The following is a 27,795-nucleotide window of genomic DNA, read 5'->3' as shown; positions in this document are numbered from 1 at the left end:
GAGAAAGGCCTGTCCTCTATTTCTGCAAGCTATGAGCCTTGGGAGTCTTGGGGGTGAAAAGCAGAGAGACAGTGGGGTCTGTCCTCCTTTTCACAAGCCATGTGCCTTGGAGATGCTTTTGGAAAGGGGAAGTGTGTGTGTGTGTGTGTGTGTTTGTGTGGACGCTGAGGTTTGTTTCCCGTTTTCCATGCTGAGACTGATGCTTGGGAGAGGTCCAGAGAGTGAGATATAGGGAGGGAAGTGGTGCTTTGTTTCCCCCACCCCCTTTAGATCTTTTGTAACATCCTCCAGTGTTTGCCCCTCGACTTATCCACTGGTCATATCAAAATCCATGATTTTGGATCCAAAAACTGTCCTCGACTTATACATGAGGTCAACTTATACATGAGTATATACAGTAAGCAAAATTATGGCAATAAAAGCATGACTGATGCTTGCACTCAAATACTTTTAAGATGACACTGGTACTAGGATGATAATGGTTTAAAGAGCTGTAGTCATGACCTGCTCCTTTAACCAAAATTAAGAAAGAAATTATGAAGCCATGATTCAGCTTATTCAGGTGAGCTCTTCCCTTGGAGATCACACACAGGAAGACAGAAGGCATGCAGGGAGGGAAGCAGAGAAACTGTCTTAGAATCTGCAACCACCAATTTATTTGTAACCTGGCTTCAAACCTTGCTCTAATACTCTGCTTTTTAGCCAATTGTTAGCTGGTTACAATAATCAGGTAGAACACTTTATCATTAGAATGTTTGAATGTCATAAGGGTACCAGAGTTTGACCTGCTACTAGCCATAAAAATTTTCCCAATCATCATCTTGATGTACAAGTTACTTTTTCAGTCTCTTGAAAAATCAGGCAAGATTAGAAAGATTTCAATTTCACCACAGTGGTGCATGCAGAGAAATGCAGCACTATAGCTCAAGGATCATCAACTGCAATACAAGCCAGGCACATCAACCAATTCAGCCTTACCACCTTCAGTTTACAGAGAATACCAGCACTTGCAATAGTCTTGGTAGCCCAGTATTATTGCCCTGGACCTTTGGTACAAGGCCATTCTAATGGTCCCAAGCATATGGCAAAATGGGTGCACAGTTAGCATTACACAGTGTGCTGGATTCTATTTTCTACAGCACAAGATCATCACAGCTGGATGTTTGGTTGGTTTTCTGCAACATTTCTAACTAGTAGCACAGTTTTACTCATGGGATTATTTCCAGTGAACTGAAAGCATGCAAATATCACAAACCTGTTTGTGAAGAATGCCACCCAGGGGAAATTTCTGTTGTGAGTCTCTACAAATACACTCTGTACAAAGAGATTCGGGGAGCAGCTATGCTATAAACAAAACAAATGAATTAAAATTAAAAATGAAGGACCTGCTTTCTTTTGACATATTTTCTTGTGAAAATTTATATACCGGTAATCACATTCTAGTTTGACAGATGTTCCCTGGCATATGCTCAAGGAAAGTTGTAATTTGCTTCAAGGAAGTGCTCACATCAGGCTATACACAGTCCACATTTGTACATCCTTACTGAATGAGACATTATACAGTAAAATCTCCTATCTGTATATGAAAATTCTAGTCAATGTGGGGCCTGTTACTGCCAAGCAAGGTGTCTACCAACACAGAGTTGGGTGTCTAAAAAAAACCAATGGGGCTGGACTGCAGACAGACTCCGAACAGTGTGATAGAAATACTGCTGAGGCTTAATGCCAGGAATTCATGACCCCAGAAAGTTCCAGGACCATAGGAAGATTTATACATTTAATGCTTTCCAACTAAGGACAATACATACACAGAATAAGAAAAAACAATGGGCAGATGAAGGATGGCCAGGAAGAGAACAGGTGATGTGCACCCAATTTTGCATGAAGCCCTGCCTAATTTTCACAATATGAAGGGCAAATATCAAACTTTTGCTTTGGTTTTATGCCCAACACTCTACATGGAGCCTGTAGAAGCTCAGGCACTAAACTCAGGCCACAATACTGAATATGTAAACCTCCAGCACGTAGGTCCATTCTCCAGGAGCATTGTGCATATGAAGTCCCTCTCCTACCCATGAAAATTTAAAAAAAATTGTTATAGCTGAAGTAGGTAGAGAGGAACTAAACTCATTTTAGGTACTGAACATATTCTTTAAATTAAATTAAATTATGAGCCATAACATACACAATGACATGCAACGGGATATAGCTAAGTCTGATTTAAATGCTTCAATTGTTTGTATTTGAAATTTGAAAGTTTAAGTCTCTAAGTAAATGAAATAAAAAATTGAAAAACAAACTTACAAATTAGGAGAAGAAACATCATAACCACAACGCTGGAGAATGGATACAAGTATTAAAGATTGCACATATTCAGGATCTTGACACTTGATGTGGAATCCATGCCTGAACTTTTACAAATGCCTGTTTAATTTTAAACAAGGAAAACATACCTCTATTACTTACATTAAGAAATCGGCCCACATTGCCTTCTCTAGTGGCATCCAGCAAACAAGGACCCTCCTTATATGATTCATAATCTTCCATTGCTTCTTTATTATGAACAGATTCCTGAACTCCTCGCTCAAGGTTTTCCTTGCATGTGTTGTCAATCCAGACTGAGTGGTTGCATTGTTTGTCATCCTGCACAGGTGGCTTGTTGTCCAAAGAAGCAATGGAAAGAGGATCCTCTATACTGTGGTCTTTATTAATTTTGGGTTGTATAGGCTCCTTTAGACATGACTCTTTATCTTCCACTGCCTCCTTACTATGCATAGATCCCCGTGCTCTTCTCCCACATTTTTCCTTGCAAGTGTTATCAGTCCAGACTAGGTGCTTGTGTTGTTTGTCATCACAGTGGTTTGTGTTAACTTCAGGCTGTACAGGATTCACTTGTTCTCCAACCTCGCCTTCTAGGGTTAACTCTGTTAAACAAACATATCAAGGGCCATGAGCATCATGAAGCTAGAATTCAAAGACATAACTGTGTTAGTCTGAAAAATCAGCATGCAAAGGGATCTTGTAGCACCTTTGAGACTAATTGAAAGGAAGACACTGGTAGTACAGTGGGCCTGTGATATCCCCTTGTGTTTGGTTCCACGACCTCCCATGGATACAAAAAATTGTGGATGCTCAAGTCCCATTAAATACAAATGGCATAGTAAACTGGTATCCCTTAGATAAAATAGCAAAATCAAGGTTTACTTTTTGGAATTTATATGTTTTAAAAAGATTTTCAGCGTAATTAATCTTTATTAAATTTTACCATATAAAAACAAATCCATTCAAAAATAACAAAAAATACAAAGCAAATAGAACGGGAAGTTTCCCTTCAATATATCGCATAACTAATTTACATTTGTATCTTAACAAGTTGCACCTTCTTATCTTTTAATACCCAAGGCAAAAGACTTCCTCTCATTCTTGTTAGAACAAAGTGCTTAAAAAGATTTTCAAGCCGTGGATTAAAACCCCCATAGATTTGGAGGTCTGACTGTATAAGCTTTCAAAGGGTGAAATGATGGGTAAAATAAAGGGGCTTCCAGCCACTTTGAAGACAAGGCGTTTCTATGACACAAGCTTTGTATGTTGGTGGAAAGCAAAGTGAAGCCGCACTACTGGGCTAAAAACTGGAGCAAAAAGAAGCCGGGTTACTCCAGTTTAGCCCAGAAAATGTGCATCTTCACACTTGCATAAAAACAGCCTGTTGAGTGCTGTGGGGGACTATCCACTGTCTTAAGCTGAACATGGATAAAACAGAGATCCTGGTGTTTCAGCTTGACTGCACAATAGCACCACTTTCATGCCCTTCACTGTGTTTACAGGGTTACACACAGGCCCGTCTTAGCTGCCATGAATTCTGCAGTCCTGCTGGATGATCATCTGTCCCTATGCTCCTTTACCAGGGCAGCTGCAAAGGCATGTAATTTCCATCTTTTGAACATTCATAGGATCCGTAGGTTTTTGACCACCAAGACCACCCATTTGCTTATCCAGGCTTTGGTTATTTCATGCCTGGACTATTGTAATAGCCTACTGGCAGGTTTGCCTTCTTGCTCTCACTCCTAGGGTTTTAATCTAGGACAGTGCTGTTTGGATTGTTTTAAATCTCTCTCAATACATGTCTCTTTCCATCTCTTCACTATCTACCAGTTCAGGCCAGGGTTTATTACAAGCTTTTGGTCCTGGTATTTAAGTTGCTGTACTCTAACCTTCTCCAGTATCTGGCAGCTTGGCTAGCACAGTATGTCTAAGAATTTCAGGATCAGGATCCACATTTGTGGAACAGTCTTCCTTTTTACTTCTAGCTGGAGAAGGACTTTATCTCATTGTCTTAAAGGGTTGACGACTTTTCACTTTGATTCACCAGATTAAACTACTGTGTGCCTAAAGTGGCCGAGATGGGTAGCAACTGATGAGGATTTTTTTGTAGTACATGACTATATTATACTCATTATAGGAGAGCCAGTGTGGTGTAGTATTTTGAGTGTTGGCCTATGACTTTGGAGATCAAGGTTCAATTCCCCACTCGAACATAAAAATCCACTGGGTGACCATGGGCACATCACACTGGGGAAGGCAGGAGGGGAAACAGAAGCTAGGGAGACAGAGAGAGGGAAAAGAGTTTGGAGGATTAAAGAGTGGGGAAAATATAGAAGCCAAGAGGAAATGGAGAGAACACACTATTGGTGTAGGGAGCAAAGAAACAGAAATAAATAAAGAAAAAGGGGTTAGAGGTGCAGCCACACAGAAGACAGAGAAGGCCAGGCAAAGAGAAAAGGCAGCTGCCTACTTCAAACCGCCCCCCCCCTGAAAATTGGGTTTTCCTAACATTGTGTGATCTGCCATATTTACCCACAGCCATTTTTTGTAGCATTCAGGACACTTTTCAATTTTTTTGTGGGTCAAAAAAGGCTGGGAACTTCTGTAAACTAGTTGAATAGTAAACTAAGAATGGCAAAATTACTTTCACATTCTTTCTGAGCTGCAGCAGTCACTCTTCTTCTTGTTGATTTCTGGCACACAGAACTCTCATCTTCATCTGAGCTGGCATCAGCAATACCCTTCAAAGAAATAGGTTCATCACTTATGTTTGTTCTTTGCCATATATCTACACTTTCCCCCCTTTGACTTAGTGAGAATATTCTGACCTTTAAGTTTACTCTGCTGAGTGAGAATAAACAAATCAATACCTTTTACACTATAATACAGAATTACTTGAAAATACAACCAATTTGAAAGAATATTAAATTTAGCTGAACTAGAAAAATAACTTATTTATACTCTGTTTTCAAAATATTTGTCTTAGGATTTGGTGAAAGTATGAGTAGAAAAAATAGATTTGGGGCTGATTTTAGTTTTATTCCAATCTTATGATGTCCCATACTCAAAACATGGGAAACTAAAACAAATTATATTATTACATCAATTTTACAGTAAATTCCAAAAATCAAACAAGTCTTTGTTAACATATTCAGTCCTAAATAAGGAGATGGCATCAGATGACAACTTACGCCAGGAGGACAGAGAAATATATTTTTTCTATACATGGATGTTGTGGTGCCATGAAAGATATGACCTTTTGTAGGTAGGTAAAATGAGTGCCCGGCTTGCTGAGGGCTGTTGGCTAACATATTGTAAACCGCTTAGAGAGTGCTTAGTTCATTATGAAGCACTATAGAAATGTAAAATGCTATTGCTATTTCCTTAGGACATCAGCTAAGATAAATAAAACTAAAAAAGATGCTCTGTACTTAGGTCAGAATTCTCTCCACTCCTTCCTGGTCATTCTCTTTTGCCACTTTCACCTTCAACATGGATAACATTAGGATTGGCTACATGGTACTCACAGGCACAGCAACACCCCAGCCCAATCCTCTCAGTCCTCACTGAGGTTCACTGCATCTCTTATTATCCAAGAGTGTCAGTGGCAGGCCAGTGTATGTGTAGGCAGTGTGGAGTATGTGGGCAGTAGGAATTCTGGGCTTTATGTGGACATGTAGGTAAAACCTGGCATCATGGCCTGAACATGTGTTCGGGACTATGTGGCCTTTGTGTGGAAGGGATACTGTGGAATGTTGGCTGGTCAGGCAGAACAGAGGCAGACAATACATCTACATATACTACATAATGGGAAAAGTATGTCCTTTTTTCAAATTAGAGGAGCAGAAACACATTGAAAGGATTTTCAAACAGACATCTGTGTTAGTCTGTTTTGGCATAAAACTGAAATATGAGAAGAGATGAAGAAATTAAGCTGTACTTTTGAGAGATTGATTTATTATAACATGAGCTTCCATGGATATCAGTCCACAAAGCTGCAAATTAATATCCTCAAAAGCCTGTGCTACAGTGAATCAGTGAGTCTCAAAGGTGTTGCTTGTTTTCTTCATTACCATCGCCACCCCTTTTCTATTTCGTCATGCTAAAGGAGACCTGTGTGTTGCTCGTGGGAGCATACCTTGTATAAGGGAAACAGAGGTCATAGGAATAGTGTACTAATGTTACTAATCTGTATTAGTAACAGATTCCATCATCTTGTGAACCACTTTGACACCAAATGTGCACAGGATACATTTGAAAAAATTAGACATGTATACTGCAACCCAGGAGTTTATCGCACTGGCCCTAAAATGGACCCAGTGCGTTCTAAAACGTGCGCGCACACGCAGAAATGACGCCCTCTGGAATGCCTGGTGGTAAAGGCGGCATTCCAGCCTGCGGTAAAATAGGGTTCTTAACCCATCCCGTTCCGTGTGCGCCTGCGTGCATGCACGTTTTAGAACGCACTGAGCCCATTTCAGGGCCAATGCGATAAACTTCCCAGTGAAAAGCCCACAAGGATGACTAAAAAATAAATCTGAAATTTTACTAGTTGTCTCCCGTGACTTTGAAGAATAGACGTTCTCGTTTTTGGTCTTTTGATAGCTTTGTTATGCCAACTCTTCTTACAGCTGTAGTTCTGAATTCTGATAAGAAATTGAAACAAGATTTTACATAAGGCGCAATGAAGTGAGTTTCGTTGAGATATTTAAGAGATTGTCCAATTTCTAAAGAACAAAACATATTTTTATACAAGACAGAAACTCAAGAATTTAGCAGCACAACTCTTGCTGTGGAGACAAAGGTTACCTCCACAACATTTTTAGGGTTTCATCCCCTAATAAGCCTGCCTTTTTAAACATCAGATAATGAAATAGATTATGGTACTCAGATCAAGTCTATGAACGGTTGCATAGTTTTCAGTTTCAGAATAGTTTAAGAAAGCTGAATAAGTGTCCTTTATTTTAAAATATATATACATGTCAATTTAAGGTGTAAGGATTGTTCCATTACACCTGAGATTTTTAATGCCCAGTTGTAGCATAAACCTGTATTGCTTGTTTTTGAGGTTATTAGCTGCAGTGGAGATGTGCTGCAATCCTTTGTCTCCTAAACTGCATTCTAAAAAGGATCATTAGAGATCTGACATAATATTTATAGACTGAAAAGTTTCTAGAACTAGTCAAATAAAATATGTCACCACCTCTAATACATTTGATTTACTCTTATACTATTACTGATTAGAGATACAGACCTTCATATCTGCGGGGAATCTGTTCCAGTCCCAGTCCCCAGATACAAAAAAATGTGAGACCTCAAGTCCCATTGTCCCTAATGGCATGACATTTGTGAGACTGTGCTGTGTTGCCATTGGAGACAACAGGGCTTGCCTTCTGCAGATACTCAAATACATGGATGGCAAGCCCATGGATGGCAAGGTCCCACTGTATTTCTGGACTGCTTTAGTCCCTTATACAAACACTAAAGCAGTGTATAACACCATCATAAAACAATTTTAAAAAGCAATTAAAACACACAGTCATGTGACATATGAAAGCATTCAAACAGCTTACAGTGGTGCCTCGGGATACGAAATGATCGGGTTACGAAATTTCCGGGATACGAAAAAGTTGGATTGGCAAAAACTGTTTCGGGTTACGAAATATTTTTCAGGTTACGAAATTCATTTCGGCGCGAAATTCAAATGCTGCAAAGTGCAGCTATAGGCTTTCCAGTGCTAACGGAAAAGTGTTTCGGGTTACGAAATTTTCGGGTTACGAAAGGAATGGCGGAACGAATTAATTTCGTAACCCGAGGCACCACTGTATTCCTGAGATAAGCCAAGATTTAAAAAACAAACAAACAAAGAACAGATGTTTTCAATAAATGAGTCAAAGGCACCATCTTTGAGGCCTGATTCACTGCAGAGGGGCATAATATCAGGGTGCGTTATTTGTACTTTGGGTGCCAGAGCAGAGAAGGCCTATCTGGACACCACTGCTGAAGAAAGTCTATAGGCCATGATACAAACTTAGGAAGATGTTCCAGAGAGAGAAAGAGAGTGAGCTATTCCTTGGGGTATCCTGGTGCTGAGTTTGAAAACATCAATAGCAAACCAGGGGTGGTGAAAAGACTGTTCATTGGGACATGCAGCCCCCCCCCCCCCCCCCCAACCACCTTTGGGGCCCCCCGGGGCCCCCATAACATTTTTTCACTTTTTTAGCCAAACAATGCTTTAAGCCCAGGAGAAGTTTGTTTTTCCTTTCCTAACCAGCAAATAAACTGAAACTTAACTTTTTAACTTCTTAGTTAAAAGGCCACTCTTGGTCCTAGAAAAGATTACTAATGAACACAAATATGGTTAAACGACAGTGGCCCCTAAAGGGTGGAATAGGGCCTTTTAACTAGAACTTCCCCACCAAAGTTATTAAAACTGAGGTGTGTGCTGAGGAGTGCAGTCCTCCAAGGTCCCATGGAGGGTCAATACACTCCTCTTCCCCAGCAGTTGTCAACCACTCCCTCAAATCTAGTTCAATAACAAATTGGTGAATTTAAGAAAATGCCATGGTAGGTGGTACCAAAAACTGCTGAGAGATTGACCAACAAGAATAGCGTCACATTCCCATTATCTCTCTCCTAATAAAGACTATCCACAAGAATAACTAAGGCCGATTCTACCCCATAACTGGGCTGCAACTCAGAACTGGAATGGATGTGAATCAGAGGTAGGTGATGCATTATGAGAGTTACAATACAAACTATCTAAAGGGCCATAGTTGCTCTTCCCTGACCTAAATAACCACTATCCTCCAGGAGTGCTTGAAACTGAGTTTCCACTACTCCCTCAAGTAACTTTGAGGAGGTATTTATCTCTGGATGGTGAGCATGAAACCCCAAGGTCCAGGGTAGATTTCCCCCCAACCCAAGTAATCTTACCACCATCTTCTAAAGGAGAGGAAAAAACTACTATTTAAATCAGCGAGCTATCCCCCACAAGCACAGATGTTAAAATCACCCACAGGTTTAATGGTACTCTCCAACCTCAAGCTCAAGACCATTTCATGAGAAGGGGACAACACCAGTCTCTCTCTAGCTGAACCAAAGCTGCGGGCCTCCCAGGGGGAGAAACCTACTAGCATTTTCTATATAAGTTAGTAATGGAGAAGAGCTAGGCAAGAGCAAAGCCTTCAGTTCCTATTGTGCTTAAAGGAGGGCAAAAGAATTGTGTCATTGCTAAGGTTGGTAGTGGGAAGTCTGGACATGAGTACCTCTTGGCCCAGCAGACTTTCTTGTGCAAGGAGAAAAAGTACTCTACTCTCCCTAACTTCACTTTGTTCAGCGGCCAGGAGACAACGTGAATAGTCACAGTGAGTTTTCAAAGATAAAATAAGAATCCTTAAAGATGTTACTTTTACGTACGTGTTTGGCTGATCTCCAGGTTTTAAGTGCAAATTGTTTTGCTTCCCAGCTGTTTGGATAAATTCAGTCTCTGAATCAGAACAGACAGTGACTATATTTCTTTTTCTTGAAATTAAGTTGTAGCTTCTGTTGCTATTCTCTGCATCTTCCTCTTTAACCTCATTCCCACTGCCATCTTTTACTTGCCTAGATTGATCTCTGCTCATCAGTCTGCCTAGAATAAAACAATAGTTTATGGAATAATGTATTCATATGTAACAGTTTAGGTATCTGAGGTCAAACAGACAATGTTAACAGTGTGAAAAGAGCATGGATACAAAGCACATTCTCAAATTTTACAGTATTTACTATCAGCACATTTCCCCATTGCTTCTGTGAATGCACATTTGCATTTTTATATTCCATGAGTTTAAAGAATAGTTATCTAATGAAATTAAATATTAATCTGAATCATGAAACCCTTTACTACTCAACTCAAGTGGTGACAGTCAGCTGGTTAGAAGAAAAAATGGGGTAAATGGAGCCCTAGTGGTGCAGTGGTTAAATGCTAGTACTGCAGCCACTCACTCACAAACCACAAGGTTGTGAGTTCAATCCCAGTCAGGGTCTCAAAGCCGACTCAGCCTTCCATCCTTCTGAGGTTGCTAAAATGAGTACCCAGCTTGATGGCGGCAATTAGCATACAGTTGTAAACTGCTTAAAGACTACTTAGTGCGGTATGAAGTGGTATATAAATGAGGCTGCTATTGCTATTGCAACTGAAAAATCAGAAGGACATGTTATCAGGGGAACCACAAGATTTGGAAGAGTACAACAAATCCCTAAAACACTCACAGAACATCTAAGGAGACTAATCTCCAAGACCTCTCCCTCACAAAACAGCTCTATGAAGATTGGGCATGTGCATTTATCCACAGAACATGTTGTTTCAACAGGAAAGGAAGTTGGGATGGGGTGGGGAACAGAAATTGAATGGATTATTGTGAAGGGGAGCATGGCTGGCTGGCTGTTTTGCTGGCTAGCTGAGTGTTCCTGTTATGTGTTGAAGATACATTGCTCAGTGCCTTTCAGTCTGGTGCTTGATTAAGTGACTCTCAGTTTGAAAGTGAAACTGGACTAGGCCACCTGAAAATAAAGCTGTGGTACCTACACACCCTGGGAATTCATAAAGTACAGAGTTTTGTAAATTGAAAAGTAAATAAATAAAATATTAAAAACTGAACAAAGAGCCTCATGAAGACATGTGAATTGTTAGGATGTAGAGAACACTGTGGTGTCAGGCTACATATTTGTATATTTAGCATATCTACAAAATATCTACAATCCAATAAAAGGAATCTGAGATACAGCTACTCTATACATGCATTACTCCTATTCTACAAAAGCTTTACTTTTATCTTTGTGTTTAATATGCAACATCTGGTCTTTATTCTGGGATTTGGACACACACAGGATTATGGCAGAATAATAAATAAATAATATATCAACACATTGGGAAAATGATCCAATTCAAACTTTTCCTCCAATTTATTTCCTGCAACAACTATCTAATGTTTTTCGCTTGTTGGATAAAAACATTGATTTATATTCCATCTTGAACTATTTTTGCTTTACCTGAGTATGTACAAACAAACGTCCCTTTGTCAATGTCATCAAGGCAACGGACCCCCCAACCCTTCTTTTCCGCGTTGAAAACTTGCAGCCGAACTTGAAGGCCATGCTGCACTAATCTGTTCTGGCACAAAATCTTGTCACAGCTACATAACAAGCTGCATTCGTATATTCTGACAAAGAAGAAATCAGATGAAGAATTTACCTTCTAGGCAGGGAGATAAAACAGAATGATCATGCATTCATACACAGTGCAGAGCAACTGGTTGACTGCATGCTTACACCCAGAAAGGCAAAGTAGCAAGATGTGCTAAACTGCTGGCACAATACTCTCAGAAACATTCTTTTCTTTCTTTTTTTTCTTAAATATCCCAAACATTGCTGCTACACCTTTCTTGGCCTAAGGAGGCACTGAGTTGTATTGTGCCTTACAAAGCAGTTGTACAAAGGACAAATGGCACTGTTTTGGTTTTGCCCCAAACTTTTTATTATCTATATTACAAATGAAAAGAACAAATTATGAACAGTAAAAAGTCAGGATTTTAGCACACGGGAGAGCAAGTGGTAAAGCAGTAAAGGATCTGAAAAACAAATACAACTACATTGTGTTGGTAGATACTTCTAACATGTATGGTCCACATACTGAATGCTATCTGAACTTCCTAGAGTGAATATGTTTATATGTAATGTCATTAAGAGACAAGAGTCAATACAAGCTCAAGAAAGATGCAAACCATCAAAATAATTATTTTAGACTTTTTGAAAAAAACATGTTTAGATTTTGCAGACATTGTGATAGGTATTGACATAGAGCTTTTAATAAGAAACTGATATAGAACAAACAGAATAATTAGAAAAATCCTAACAAAGTCTTAGAGGTTTCTTAAAGACAGACAGCCAAAATAAAGCTGCTTCGAGTCACAGAGGAGGTATGGTGTTTCAATGATGCATGCGTCCTAAGAGTCCAGAGCCCACAAAAGCCATGCCCCAGTCCTTAGGACTTGAGCGTGGCTTTGGTGCGACTTCTGGACTCTTAGGACGCATGCATCATTGAAACGCCATACCTCCACTGTGACTCGAAGCAGCTTTATTTTGGCTGTCTGTAACAGACCATAATTTCTCTCTAGCCTGCCCACACAACAAGATACATTTCTACTCTCTAGCTACCATCAAATTGTGGATAACGTAATAAATTTAATGTGTTGTATCCAGTGCTTTCAGTCCATCAGCAGAGCAGAAATCATGGGGGCAAAAAAATTCTGATTTTTCACTCTGCTCCCTGTTTATCCCTGTTCTGTTCTAAGGATTAGAGCATTAATGAAAACAAAGAGAAGTGCATGAGTGCATGAGTGAAAGTCTGCTCACATGATATTGGATTTCACAATTTACTTACATAGAACAAAGTAGTAAAGCTATGGTCTAATCCACAATGCAGAAATAATCCAGTTTCAGATCACTTTAATTGCCCTAGTTCAATTCTAGGAAATTCTGGGAATGGTAGTTTTGTGAGATATGTAGGTTTCTCTGTCAGAGAGACAGAGTGCCATAATAGACTACAGTTCCTAGGATTCCCTAACATTAATCCAGGGCAATTAAAGTGGTGTCAAACTGGATTATTTCTGCAGTGTGGATACGATTTAAATCCAATTGGTAATCCCAACTAGAGAAGAACATACAACTAATTGTTGAATGGGAAATTAACACTTAGATAAATTTCACCAGTTCAATGGGGCTACTTAAATTCACATTAATAATTTAATATAATTTAATTTAATAAGCCTTTGGATGCAGCGGTTTCTCTTTGCCATTTGTTGCCTTAGCTTGTCCAAGGCTTCAGATTTCTATCTTTCACTTATTTACTATCTTTCACTTTCAATTGATAAACTACATGACTCGCAATCTGATACCATAAGATACCATAAAACAGACCACAAGACAAGTAAAGTGAAAGATACTAATGATTCAGTGTAATAACCTAATGTGCATGCAACCTATATGTAAAATAAATTCAGTGTTTCTTACCCGCTGGGAACCGGATTATCCAACCTTTTGTAACTATAGCCTGCAGATATTTCTTTTCCTGAAGAATCTGAACCTTCACGGTACCTTCTCTCAGTAAGAAGCAAACAGGCACATTTTGTCCTAGAAAGCACATAGCAGATCTAGTGGGAGTAAGGATATGCAATAAAGGAATGTGGCTCATTTATTCTATGGACACAGGTTTAATTATGAAAATCTGGGTGGTACGAGTAGGCTGCTTAAACATTTCCCCAGGCATTAAAGTTTGCTTGTTTGTTTATTTTATATGCTGCCTTTCTCCTGGAGTGGGACCCAAGGCGGCGTACAAAAGAAATCAGTTAAAACTTAACTATACAATTTTAAAAACAATTAAAATCATCTCATTTAAAACAGCATCAAATCATTTTAAAAGGATACAGGGTTAAAAAAAATTAAGGCATCCCAATAAGCTCCCAATAATCCCTGAGAGTGGTAACATATTAAAAGCCGTCTTAAACAAACAAACAAAAACAACAGCAACAACAACAACATAAATCTTTGCCTGACAGCAAAATGAAAGCAGGGAGAGGACGAGCCTAGTTTTCCATGGAAGGGCATTCCAGAAGGTGGGAGCAGCCACTGAGAAGACTCTCTCTTACGTCCTCACCAAGTGAGGCTGAGAAAAAGCCTTCCCCCGAAGATCTTAGTGTTCTGACAGATTCATATGATCTGGACCTAAGCCATAAAGGACTTTATAAGTCATAACCAGTACTTTGAATTGGTACAGTAGCCAATGAAGTGGTTTCAATAAGGGAGTTTCAAGCTCCCTCCAACTGGCCTTGGTCAACTTTCTGGCTATCACATTCTGAATCTGCTGAAGCTTGTGAAAAGGCAGCCCCAAGTACAGTGTGTTACAGTAGTTCAAACAGAATGTAATCAAGGCATGTGTCACTGTAGCCAAGTCTAATGTTTCAGTTAGTGCAGCTGGCACACTAGTTTCAGCTGTGCAAATGCAAATATACTCTTGGACATTGCTGAATCCTGGCATCCAGGCTCAGAGAGGAGTCCAGATGAACATCCAAGCTGTGAGCCTGAAATTTTAGGAAGAATGTAATCCTATTCAGCACAGGTAGAATCCTTATTCCCTGATCTGCCTTTTGACTGACCAGGAGCACCTCTGTCTTGTCTGGATTAAGTTTCAGTTTGATTGCCCTCATCCAGTCCATTACTGACAACAGGCACTGGTTCAGTACAGAGATTGCTTTCTTGGAACTGGATGGAAAGAAGAGATATATTTGGGTGTCATCAGCGTATTGTTGGCACCACACCCCAAAACTCTGGATGACCTCTCACAGCAGCTTCATGTAGATCAGTGATTCCCAGACTCTGGTCTTCCTAGTTTTGGACTTTTGGTCTCAGAATTTCAGACTATTGACCAAGATGACTGAGGTTTCTGGGAGATGAAGTCCAAAAAAACTGGAGGATCAGAGTTTCAGAATCACTGATGTAGTTTTGAATTTTTGGTGCACTGAACAATTATGATGGATTCAATTTCAATTTAGTGAATTAGGTTTTTCAAGGTTTTAAACACTGGAGAATCCATAGCCTGTTATACAAAAAATTTAGCTAGTGAGAAAACACTGGCCTGTTACAGACTGCCAAAATAAAGCTGCTTCGGGTCTCTTTGGAGGTATGCTGTTTAAATGATGCATGTATCCTAAAAATGCGAAAGCTGCACCAAAGCTGCACTCCAGTGCCTTCCGACTTCCAAAGCTCACAATTCCATCCCACTCTCTCAGACTGCGAACCCTTCTATTCATGCATGCAGGGGATGGGTGGGCTTCAGCAGAATAACACAGGCCGGAATCCTTTTCGTAACTCCCAACTAGAGCAGAACTAGTAAACTACTTGCTTAATAGTGAATCAACAACTGATTCAATGGATCTAATCTAGTTAGAACCAACAATAGAATTCAGACCAAAGTCTTCGTGTTGCAGGGGGAAGCAAGATGGAATATTTTTGCTTACATTCACAAAGCCTTTTCAGGAAACAATTATTTTAAAGGCCATGCTATTGGGACATTACCCTTTAAATAAGGTCTAGGACTGTTCTTGGGAGACAGCATGGTGTTGTGGTATGAGTGCTGCACTATGACTTTGGAGACCAGGATTTGAATCACAGCTCAGCCATCCAAACCTACTGGGTGGCCTTGGGCAATTCACATTTTCTCATCTTCAAAGAATGGCAACAGCAAACCCTCTCTGAAGAAACTTGCCAAGAAAACTCCATTTTAAGTTTGCCTTAGGGTCACCGAAAGTTGGAAACAACTTGAAGGCACATGACAACAATAACAACAACAGTTCTTGCCTTGGTCCTCTACTAAAACTACAAAGTACTGTAAAATCTACGCTAGAATTCTAATGTGTAGAAATCATGTGCATAATCTACATTTGGCAGTACAAAACTGTCCTACTCAGTAATGAATGAAAAACCAATTCAGAATATTTTAAAATGCTCTCTAATAAATTCCAAATCCTTACCTGTCAGTGCAGCCATCCGTGCAACTGCAGGAATCAAGAAATGTGCTGGAGAAATTGTTCAGGAAGTATCCATGAGGCCAAGAGGCCTTCCGATATTTAAAATAAGGCAGTCGACTGTGATCTATGTCATTACAGAAGGAAACTGGTACAGCCTCTGCCCCTTTGCTGATATCATAATCAAATTCAAAAATGTGACAACTAGGACTTTTTCTAAACACCTGCACATATGTATTGAAAGAAAAGTGATCTAAAAACAAAAAGGTGCATTCTGTTTGAAACAAATAGTTCTGAACATCTTGGAAATTTCTCAGACTCTTTCCACAAGGACCTTTGTATATTACATCATGCGACTTTAACACAGCATCTGCTTTTGCATGCTGTCTCTGGAAGTGACACAGTAAAGGCAAGTGAAGAGGGTTTTCACCCTTGTACGAGTTCCATGGCCTTTTGGCAAGACACTCTTTAGAGCAGATATGATCCTGATATGTGACTTTTGAAGAGATTTCTTTTAGGGTTCCTTGACTCCTTGAGTGCATCGCTTCCTTTGGCTCCATTCTTCTGTTACAATCACACATACAAAAATTGAAGAAACAAAAGCATCAGGCAGCCAATAAGTTAAGATACAATTGTTCATTGAACTCACTGATGCATCCCTCCCTCCACATTTTGAGACACATGGCACTCAAGTGAGCTTTTCAATCTGGTTTTCATTCTGAATCTGATCTTAGAACTGGAAAAGATAAATGCATGTTGCAATTGCTTACAATGGTAATGAACGCTTTTCCACACAAGATATAAAAATATGAAAGCAAAGGGATTCTGTTGGGAGATTGAAAACAGTTAGCTCTAGCCTGTCTGAAGCATTTTATTCCTAATTTAGAGCCTCCAAATTAATTTCCAGGACAGGGGTAGGCAACCTGCGGCCCGGCAAGGCCTTGGGACCGGCCCCAGCCCGGTCCTGCCGCCGATTGCTGCCGGGGCCTTTGGCCTCTCGCGCGCAGGGGCAATTGTCTATAGAAGCCTCAGAAACATGCATTTATATTAACATTTTTTTAAAAATCAGCAAATTTTTTCACATGTCCTCCACTTTTTTTAAAAAAGTGTCCACCATTTGAAAATTTTGTCCTACATTTGTCCCGGTTTATTTATTTATTTCAAATGTTTAAAAATTATTTAACTATTTATTTTTTGGCTTTGGCCCCCCAGTTATCTGAGGGACAGCAACCCGGCCCCCAGCTCAAAAAGGTTGCCTACCCCTGTTCCAGGACTTTGAAAAAGGGAGAGGATATCCAATTTGTATACCTCCGTAAGGGGCTCTGTGGCAGCTTCAAACTACACTAGTCCTTCCTCCCAAGAAGTTAGCTGTAGTTAACTGAGGAAGACTCAGTCTGCCCTCTGAACATAAATACTGGTGGCTCATTCACATGCATGTTTCATTCCATTTGTGCTACATTAAGCAAACAGTTCAGAACCAAGCCTATATACAGAACAACCTGCAGAGACTTCACCAGCTCAGTAAGGAAGGCAAATTGGGTGAATGAATCGGCAGAGTGGACATATGGATATGGAGTGATGAGGAAACCTGAAAAGTCTGTCTTCTGATCTCACACTGCCAGCCAGTCTCTGACTACAGGGCTCTAGTTTGTTTTATTATTGCTAATTTATAGATAAAGAGTCCAAACTTCTGGGAAATAAAAGCACAATATTTATAGTTTTTACTCACAATGAAAAAACATTTCCAGGATTTTCTTCACTTGAGGCAGAAGGATGTAAATCGAGTTTGTATGTTGGGATACCTTCTTCAGAAGCAACATTTACTTTGAAGAGTAAGGAATAAACTTTAGCATTGTATGTTTTAGATTACAATTAATTATCACAATCAACCACCCCACAATATTTCAAATATGCTCTAACATAAATAAAACAAGTATCTAAAAAAAGGCAAGTATTATTTTTCAGTATACAGTCAGCCCTCCACATTTGCAAGTTTCCCTTTCGTGGTTTTGCTTATTTGCCTTTTTGCACTAGCTGCCCCTAAACCTGGTCAACTTCCTCTCACTCTCTTCTTCCTTAACAGTCCTAGTATCAGCCTCCTGGTCTTATAGACAGAAGCTGGATCATTCTCCCCAATCCTTCTTTCTCCTCCCTCTCTTCCCTGATAGCAGCCCCAGAGCTAAACTCCTGGTATTACCAAGATTTCTCCACCCCCCCTCCTTCCCCTCCTCTTTGCCAATAGCCCCAGAGCCCCCAAACTCCTGGCATTATCAGGATCTTTCCCCACCCCCTTTCTTTCTCCTTCTCCTCCTCCCTGCCAGCAGCTCCAGAGCCCCCAAATTCCTGGTTTTATCAGGATCTTTCTCCACAGCCCTTCTTTCTTTTTCCCTCTTTCTACTGCCAGACGCCCCACCATGCCTGCTTTTATATGGGATGTGCAGAACTATCCTGGTAAAATTGGGAAGCTGGCACTTGGGTGCTGGCAGAGAGGAGGGGAAGGAGAAAGAAGTGGGGGAGAGAGATTGGAGAAGGATTTGGAGACTGCTACTGCTGCTTCCATCTATAAAACCAGGAGTCTGGCACTGGTGATGTTGGCCAGAGAAAGGGGTGAGGGGAACGATCAGCCATCAGCAGCGGTGCATTTGGGGGGGGGGGGAGAGAGATATTTGTGGATTTTTTCACTTTTGGGGGGAGACAGATCCCCAACCCCTGCAAAAGTGGAGGGCTGACTATATATATTTTTATACTGTATTAGCCATTCTGATTGCACACTTGACAAGTATCTTTCCCATTCAATAAGCTATTATTAGCAGCAAAAATGTTTACAATGGAACTATACAAGAACATAAAAGCCAAAGGATGGCATCTCCACAAAAAGCACAGACTTTACACAGTGCCATGTCTGGATCAGGTAGCTGTAGCAGTCCTCCTTGCAGAAAAGAAATCAGAAAAATATCAATCTTTGAAGAATGTTAACTCTTCCTAATACATTTTGTTTTCATCTGGCTCAGCTAGAATCAAATAGTACACATAACATGGAGCAAAGAAACTCTTTCCTACCATTTATCAGAGGTAAGAGGTCAGTCATATCCACTTGTTTCATAAATGTAAGAGCTTGGCAGCATTCTGTTTAAAAGACAGTACCGAAAATGTTAAAGTCTGTATTAAAATGAGCATTTTACAATGATTAACATATGAATACATGATAAACTAGACCTTCCACAAGTATACTGCTGCTGTCCCTACAGTAAAATACTCTTCAAAATATAAAACTATCTGAAATGAAGGGGAAGTACTCAGTGTATGATCTATATTTTTCCCCCAAAACTAATTCCTGGTTCTGCAAGCAGGAAACTCCAGCTGTCTGCAAAAACTGCAGAGTTTTCAAATTTGCATACTATACTATTGGAAAAACTCTGCAATGTCTGCAGAGTTTTCTTCTAGACAGACAGCACGGTATAGTGGTTTGAGTGTTATACTATGACTCTGGAGGTAAAAGGTAAAGGTTTCCCCTTTGACAAGGTTGTCTAGTCGTGTCTGACTATAGGAGGCAATGCTCACCTCCGTTACCAAGCCAAGGGAGTCAGAGCTGTCAAAGACAATTCTGTGATCATGTGGTCAGCATGACTAAATGCCAAGGGGCATGGAACACTGTTACATTCCCACTAAAGTGGTACCTATTTATCTACTTCTACTTGCACTTTTATGTGCTTTCAAACTGCTAAGTTGGCAGAAGCTGGGACTAGTGATGGGAGCTCACTCTGTCACATGGTGCTTGGGTCTCAAACTGCTGACCTTGTGATTGTCAGAGTCAGCAACTTAACCACTGAGCCACCGCGTCCCATGACTCTGGAGATCAGGGTTCAAATCCCCATACATTGGGTGCTTGGGCAATTTGCACTTTCTCAGCCTCAGCGAAAGGCAAAGGCAACCACTTCTGGACAACTCTAGCCAAAAATTAATGTGATAGGTCACTTTAGAGATGTCATAATTTGGAAATGACTTGAAGACACAGCAATTACTCCTCTTCGAAGGACAGAGTTCACTTTCCAAAGTAAAAGAATAGTTCTAGCAATCATATTCTCCCAGTGTTCTTAATCTTTCCCTCTCAGTTGGTAGTTCCACTTCCCAAGCAGGACAGAGGTACTGGGAGGCTCTCACTGATCTTTCTTGACTGGGTTAACTTTTGAGATTTTTTTTTAAAGCTCTAATTTATTCTGCTGCAACATCTGTGCATGTACAAATTATATGGTATTTGAGGGATGGCTAGTTGAGGACACTATTCAAAGAAGGGAGGCATAATTTAAGGCAGTAGAGATAGGGAAGAAGAGCAAGTTACCAAGGGAGCAGGTATCCTTTTAACAGAAGCAAAGCTCATTATTAAGATCTGCAGCTTAACTGAAGCTTAAACTTCTCATCTAAGACTAAGACTTCTGATCAACTAAGACTAGAAGAACTGGCCAGATTTAAAATTTCCCACTTAACAGCAGTAATTTCCACGAATATCAGGGCATATGGGTCAACCAGTATTCTACCATTATAAAGTCTGAATTATTTTAATTGTTATGGAAATCAAGATCACCACAGCCTGAAATTTGGCACAAGGTGGATAGATCTTTGGTTAGAAACCTAACGGCCTGCACATTGCCCTTACCATCACCATTTTACAGCTGCAGACAAACAAGCATTGCTAAAGGAAGCTGTGCATCATATAGATTTGTCACGGGCAGACCACAAACCAACACATAGCTGGCTAAAAAGCTTCAAGGCTGTCAGGAGGTCTGCAAGATCATTTGTACTTAAAGTACTGAAAGTGTTCGAAAATACATATTTTCAGTTCCCAGCTCCCAAGACAAAAGGTCTAGCCTCTACCATTTACAACAGTTTCAGGGTTTTGAAGAAGAAGAAGAAGAAGAAGAAGAAGAAGAAGAAGAAGAAGAAGAAGCAGCAGCAGCAGCAGCAGCAGCAGCAGCAAGCAAGTTTAATTCCTGTGGTAAGAGTTAAAACTTATGAACTGTACAAGAAACAGATTGGGGGAAGAGACATATTGTTTGACTGGGCTCTCTCCATTCAGCATCCCTGAGGGATTTGTACCAACACAAAAGAGAGAGTCCCATCCCACAGACATTTGAGAAAGGAATTGGAGAACTATAAGGAAGATAAAGCAATTGTTGCAAAGATAAAGCAATTGTTGCAAAGTTTGGGAGTTAAGAACTAGAGCAGATTCTGGGCACAGGGAAGCTGAGAGTGTATACTTCATTTCCAGAAAAGAAAAGGTCAGGAGAGTGGAGCCATCTGTCCTGTAAAGCAAGGATCAGAAATCTGTTGCACTTTAATCCTAATTATGTGCACCATTCATCCTCATTTCAAAAGTACTCTGGCAAGAACAATTCAGTGCTTCCCTTCACAGCCCACTAAATGAGTGACAGCCCACTCTGCCTGGTTCTTGCCCTTTCCACGCTGGCTGCCAGCCATCATGTGGTCCTCAACAGATAACACGGAAGGAGGGCAACCTTCCAATAGAAAAAAGACTCTACACTCCTGCCATAAAGCCTTCTCTTTCCACTGGGGGAGGATAAGGCTGTACTTCCTCAGTGTGACATAAAAAGCCATGCACTTGAAGTACGTTCCTTCTGGCTAACTGCAAATAAGTGTTAGCTCGCCAGAGTCTTTTAGATACCTGTAATCAAGCCTCCTTCAAATATCACATACAGACTGAACAAGCATATATTTAGTTTTGCATTTCTATGTGGTCGCATAGTATATTCACATAAGAAAAATGGGGTTATGAACTAGTAGGCAGTAAAGCAATGGACAGACTAATTTTTGTTACAAAGGTTTTCCAACCTTCTTCTGTTGCAGTTCCATCCTTGATCTTCTGCTTCAGGGACAACAGTACACTCTGCAGTCGTTCAAATATCAAATCCACCGTGCTGTCTTCCAAATGATGCCAGAATACGTTTGCATCAACTGTTTTCAAAGAAATTATCATTTACAATAGTTTCTAGTTATATATCTATATCTACAGTCGGCCCTTCTTATACACAGATTTTTTATACATGGATTCAAGAATACACGGTTTGAAAATGTTCAAAAAAAGTATAAATTTCAAATATCAAACCTTGATTTTCCATTTTTTATACGGGACACTATTTTGCTATGTCATTATATTTAATGGGACATGAGCATACACGGATTTTGTTATACACGGGGGATCTTGGAACCAAACCCCAGCGGATAACAAGGGTCCACTGTATCTATATATATCCACTGAAAATATCTCCTCACCCACATAAATACCTGTAGATACAGACATAAAATATATGATACAGACCAAAGGTGGAGGAAATTCAGACATGAAGAAAATTACTTCTTTTTTTACTATAACTCTGTGGCCCACCAGGACACTCATGTAAAAAAATAGTGACCCGGGATAGACAAGAATGAAGTTACAGGATGATACTCAGCACAGGCTTAGCCCTGGAATTTGTCAATAGTACCTTTCATGTAAAAAATTCACACTTATTCTTCCCCTTCCAGCACATATTTTTTAGTAACTGACTTTTGGAACAGCAGTACCCTTTCACAGGTACTGTTGTCAATTCAGGTGTCAACCATCTGTCTTTTGCCTACATTTCTCCTTGGAGAAATTCATTCTGTAAGTTTTGGCCAAGCTTTCTAATCTATTAAGGTCATTTTGAATTTTGATTCTGTCCTCTTGGATATTATCTACCCTTCCTAATTTTGTGTCACTTGCAAATTTGTTAACCATGTTTCCTATTCCATCATCCAAGTTATTAATAAAGTTGCTGAATAGCACAGGGCCCAGGACATAATGCTGTGGTACTCCTTCGGTCACTTCTCTCCAGGATGAAGAGGAGCCATTTGTGAGCAGTTAGTAAACTTATTACAAAATCCAGCCAACAGTACCATTGTCTAGCCCACATTTTACCATATTGTCTGCAAAAATGTAGTGGGGGACCTTGTCAAAGATATAGTTATGTTAGTCTGTAGAATCAGTATGTAGAGCAGCAGTTCCCAACCTCTGTTGGGCCGTGACCCCCATTGGAGATGAAAGTCCCGCCAGTGCCCCCGATAGGTTGGGAGGCCAGGAAGGGGCGAGATTTTCGGCTGCATACAAGCCCCAGAAGGCTTTGCCTTTGTGGTCGGAAGTCCCGCCCCTTCCCAGCCTCACAACCAATTAGGGAGGGCCACCAGGGGAGAAGGGGCGGGGCTTCCGGCCACAAAGGCCTCTGGGGCTTGTAGTCCCATCCTCTTCTCCTTGTGGTTGCCTGGCAGCCGCAAGGAGAAGAGGAGGAGGCAGCCCCCACCATCCCTTCCTCCACGCAGCTGTCTGGAACCCGCGGGAAGGGAAGGAAGGAGGAGGAGGACCCCCCCGCTCCTTCCTACCCTCCCCACGGCTGTCTGGCAGGGAGGGATAGGGCAGGAGGACCCCGCCCCTTACTACACGCCCCTTGGCGTCGGCAGCCGCGGAGAAGGGGAGGGAAAGGGCAGGAGGGACCCCCGCTCCTCCCCCTCCCCCCGCGGGAAGGGAAGGAAGGAGAAGGAGGGACACCCGCTCCTCCTACCCTCCCCGTGGCTGTCTGGCAGCCACGGGAAGGGAGGGAAGGGCAGGAGGACCCCCGCTCCTTCTACCTCCCCCGCGGGAAGGAGGAAGGACGAGGAGGAGGAGGATCCCCGCCCCTTCCTACCCTCCCCGCGGCTGTCTGGCCGCCGTGGGAAGAGAGGGAAAGGGCAGAGGGACCCCGCCCTTCCTACCCTCCCGCGGCTGCTTGCAGCGCAGGAAGGGAGGGAAAGGGCAGGAGGACCCCCGCTCCTTCCACCCTCCCCGTGGCTGTTGGCAGCCACGGGAAGGGAGGGAAAGGGCAGGAGGACCCCCGCTCCTTCCTACCCTCCCCGCGGAAGGGAAGGAAGGGAGAAGGAGGACACCCGCTCCTCCTACCCTCCCGTGGCCTGTCTGGCGCAGCCACGGGAAGGAGGACAAAGGCAGGAGGACCCCCGCTCCTTCCTACCCTCCCCCGCGGGAAGGGAAGGAAGGAGGAGGAGGACCCCCGCCCCTTCTACCCTCCCCGGCTGTCTGGCCGCCGTGGGAAGAGAGGGAAGGGCAGAAGGCCCCCGCTCCTTCCTACCCTCCCCGCGGCTGTCTGGCGCCGCAGGAAGGGAGGGAAAGGGCAGGAGGACCCCGCTCCTTCCTACCCTCCCCGTGGCTGTCTGGCAGCCACGGGAAGGGAGGGAAAGGGCAGGAGGACCCGCTCCTTCCTACCCTCCCCCGCGGGAAGGGAAGGAAGGAGGAGGAGACCCCCGCCCCTTCCTACCCTCCTCGCGGCTGTTCTGCAGCCACGGGAGGGAGGGAAAGGGCAGGAGGACCCCCGCCCCTTACTACCCGCCCCGTGGCTGTCTGGCAGCCACGGGAAGGGAGGAAAGGGCAAGAGGACCCCCGCTCCTTCCTACCTCCCTGCGGCTGTCTGGCAGCGCACGGAAGGGAGGGAAAGGGCAGGAGGACCCCCGCTCCTTACTACCTCCCCCGCGGGACGGGAAGGAAGGAGGAGGACGACCCCGCCCATTCCTACCCTCCCAGCGGCTGACTGGCAGACACGGAAGGGGGGGGGAAAGGGCGGGAGGACCCCCGTCCTTCCTACCTCCCCCGGGGAAGGGAAGGAAGGAGGGAGGACCCCCCGCCCCTTCCTACCCTCCCCGCGGCTGTCTGGCCGCCGTGGGAAGGGAGGGAAAGGGCAGCAGGACCCGCTCCTTCCTACCCTCCCCGTGGCTGTCTGGCCGCCGCAGGAAGGGGGGAAAGGGCAGGAGGACCCCCGCTCCTTCCTACCTCCCCGCGGGAAGGGAAGGAAGGAGGAGGAGGACCCCCGCCCCTTCCTACCTCCCGCGGCTGTCTGCCGCCCCGGGAAGGGAGGGAAAGGGCAGAGGACCCCCGCCCCTTACTTACCCGCCCCGTGGCTGTCTGGCAGCCCGAGAGAGGGACGGAAAGGGCAGGGAGGATCCCCGCTCCTTCCTACCCTCCCCCGCGGGAGGGAAGGAAGGAGAAGGAGGGAACCCCCGCCCTTCCTACCCTCCCCGTGGCTGTCTTGCAGCCACGGGAAGGGAGTGAAAGGCAGGAGGACCCCCGCTCCTTCCTCCCTCCCTGCGGGAAGGGAAGGAAGGAGTGGGGGGGGGACCCCGCCCCTTCCTTACCCTCCCCGCCCGCTGGTCTGGCAGCCATGGGAAGGGGAAAGGCGGGGGCCCCCGCTCCTTCCTACCCTCCCCCGCGGGAAGGGAAGAGGAAAGAGGAGGACCCCCGCTCCTTCCTAACCTGCCCGTGGCTGTCTGGCCGCCGTGGGAAGGGAGGGAAAGGGCAGAGGACCCCCGCTCCTTCCTACCCTCCCGCAGCTGTCTGGCAGCCGCAGGAGGGTGGGAAAGGGAGGGGACCCCCGTCCCTCCTACCCTCCCTCGGGCTGTCTGGCAGACGGGGAACGAGGAAAAGGGCAGGAGGACCCCACTCCTTCCTACCCTCCCCCGCGGGAAAGGAAGGAAGGAGGAGGAGGACCCCCGCCCCTTCCTACCCTCCCGGCTGTCTGGCAGCCACGGGAAGGGAGGGAAAGGGGCGGGAGGACCCCGCGTCCTTCCTACCCTCCCCGTGGCGTCTGCAGCCAGCAGGAGGGAGGGAAAGGCAGGAGGCCCCTCTCCTTCCTCACCCTCCCCCGCGGGAAGGGAAGGAAGGAGGAGGAGGACCCCCGCCCTTCCAACCTCCCCGCGCTGTCTGGCTGCTGTGGGAGGGAGGGAAAGGGCAGCAGGCCCCCGCCCTTCCTACCCTCCCCGCGGCTGTCTGGCAGCCGCCGGAAGGGAGGGAAGGGCAGGGAGGACCCTGCTGCCTTCTACCCTCCCCCTCGGGAAAGGGAAGGAAGGAGGAGGGACCCCCGCCTTACTACCCTCCCCGCGGCTGTCTGGCAGCCACGGAGAGGGAGGGAAAGGGCAAGAGGACCCCGCCCCCTTACTACCCGCCCGTGGCTGTCTGGCAGCCGCGAGAAGGGATGGAAGGGCAGGAGGACCCCCCCTCCTTCCTACCCTCCCCCCGCGGGAAGGGAAGAAGGCGAAGGAGGAACCCCCGCTCCTTCCTAACCCTCCCGTGGCTGTTCAGGCAGCCAGGGAAGAGGAGGAAGGGCAGGAGACCCCCGCTCCTTCCTACCCTCCCCGCGGGAAGGGAAGGAAGGAGAGGAGGGACCCCCGCCCCTTCCTACCCTCCCCGCGGCTGTCTGGCACCCACGGGAAGGGAGGGAAAGGGCGGAGGACCCCCGCTCCTTCCTACCCTCCCCCGCGGGAAGGGAAGGAAGGAGAAGGAGGACCCCCGCTCCTTCCTACCCTCCCCGTGCTGTCTGGCCGCCTGGAAGGGAGGGAAAGGCATGCAGGACCCCCGCTCCTTCCTACCCTCCCCGCAGCGTTCTGGCAGCCGCAGGAAGGGAGGGAAAGGGCAGGATGACCCCCGCTCCCTTCCAACCTCCCTGCGGCTGTCTGGCAGCCGCGGAGGAGGAGGGAAAGGGCAGCAGGACCCCCGCCCTTCCTACCCTCCCCGCGGGCGGGAAGGAGGAGGAGGAGGACCCCGCCCCTTCCTACCCCCCCCGCGGCTGTCTGGCAGCCAGGGAAGGGAGGGAAAGGGCGGAGGACCCCGCTCCTTCCTACCTCCCCGTGGCTGTCTGGCAGCCGCGGGAAGGGAGGAAAGGGCAGGAGGACCCCCGCTCCTTCCTACCCTGCCCCGCGGGAAGGGAACGGAAGGAGGGGGAGGACCCCCGCCCTTCCTACCCTCCCCGTGGCTGTCTGGCAGCCAGGGAAGGGGGATAGGGCCAGGAGGACCCCGCTCCTTCCTACCCTCCTGCGGCTGTCTGCAGCAACGGGAAGGGAGGGAAAGGGCAAGGAGGACCCCCGCTCCTTCCTACCTCCCCCGCGGGAAGGAAGGAGGAGGAAAGGACCCCCGCCCCTTCCTACCCTCCCCGTGGCTGTCTGGCAGCCACGGGAAGGGAGGGATAGGGCAGGAGGACCCTGCTCCTTCCTACCCTCCCGCGGCTGTCTGGCAGCCACGGGAAGGGAGGGAAAGGGGGAGGCCCCCGCTCCTTCCACCCTCCCTGCGGCTGTCTGGCAGCCGCGGGAAGGGAGGGAAAGGCAGGAGGACCCCCTCTCCTTCCTACCCTCCCCCGCGGGAAGGGAAGGAAGGAGGAGGAGCCCCGCCCTCCTACCCTCCCCGCGGTGTGGCAGCCAGGGAAGGGAGGATAGGGGCAGGAGGACCCGCTCCTTCCTACCCATCCCGTGGCTGTCTGGCAACCGCGGAAGGGGAGGAAAAGGGCAGGAGGACCCCCGCTCCTTCCTACCCTCCCCCCTGGGGAAGGGAGGAAGGGAGAAGGCGGGGGACCCCGCCCCTTCCTACCTCCCCCCGGCTGTCTGGCCGCCGTGGAAGGGAGGGAGGGCAGCAGGCCCCCGCTCTTCCTACCCTCCCCCGCGGGAAGGGAAGGAAGGAAGGAGGGACCCCGCCCCTTCCTACCACTCCACGGCGTCTGGCCGCCGTGGGAAGGGGAGGGAAGGGCACCAGGACCCCGCTCTTCCTACCCTCCCCGTGGCTGTCTGGCAGCCGCAGGAGGGAGGGAAAGGGCAGGAGGACCCCCGCTCCTTCTACCCTGCCTGCGGCTGTCTGGCAGCCGCGGGAAGGGGAGGGAAAAGGGCAGGAGCCCCCTCCTTCCTACCCTGCCCCCGCGGGAAGGGAGGGGGAGGAGGAGGACCCCCGCCCCTTCCTACCCTCCCCCGGCTGTCTGGCCGCGTGGGAAGGGAGGGAACAGGGCATCAGGACCCGCTCCTTCCTACCCTCCCGCGGCTGTCTGGCAGCCGCAGGAAGGGAGGGAAAGGGCAGGAGACC

The 27,795-nt window shown here is 45.2% G+C and overlaps 1 protein-coding gene across 1 annotated transcript in view; it reads right to left on the bottom strand.

Annotated features, from left to right (window-relative positions):
- Positions 1-27,795, bottom strand: part of SETDB2 (SET domain bifurcated histone lysine methyltransferase 2) — a 36,196-nt gene that overhangs the window by 5,810 nt on the left and 2,591 nt on the right. The window contains exons 2-12 of the mRNA XM_042450382.1: positions 21,732-21,854; positions 18,945-19,010; positions 17,614-17,707; positions 15,891-16,448; positions 13,375-13,494; positions 11,356-11,525; positions 9,742-9,955; positions 6,872-6,968; positions 4,967-5,063; positions 2,467-2,924; positions 1,256-1,344 (exon numbers count right to left, since the gene is read on the bottom strand). Coding sequence (XP_042306316.1) covers positions 1,256-1,344; positions 2,467-2,924; positions 4,967-5,063; positions 6,872-6,968; positions 9,742-9,955; positions 11,356-11,525; positions 13,375-13,494; positions 15,891-16,448; positions 17,614-17,707; positions 18,945-19,010; positions 21,732-21,854 — 2,086 coding nt within the window. The remainder of the gene's footprint in view (positions 1-1,255; positions 1,345-2,466; positions 2,925-4,966; positions 5,064-6,871; positions 6,969-9,741; positions 9,956-11,355; positions 11,526-13,374; positions 13,495-15,890; positions 16,449-17,613; positions 17,708-18,944; positions 19,011-21,731; positions 21,855-27,795) is intronic.

The sequence above is a fragment of the Sceloporus undulatus genome, chromosome 1 (assembly GCF_019175285.1).
Source record: "Sceloporus undulatus isolate JIND9_A2432 ecotype Alabama chromosome 1, SceUnd_v1.1, whole genome shotgun sequence".
Lineage (NCBI taxonomy): Eukaryota > Metazoa > Chordata > Lepidosauria > Squamata > Phrynosomatidae > Sceloporus > Sceloporus undulatus.
This window is presented reverse-complemented; position numbering and strand designations above follow the sequence as displayed.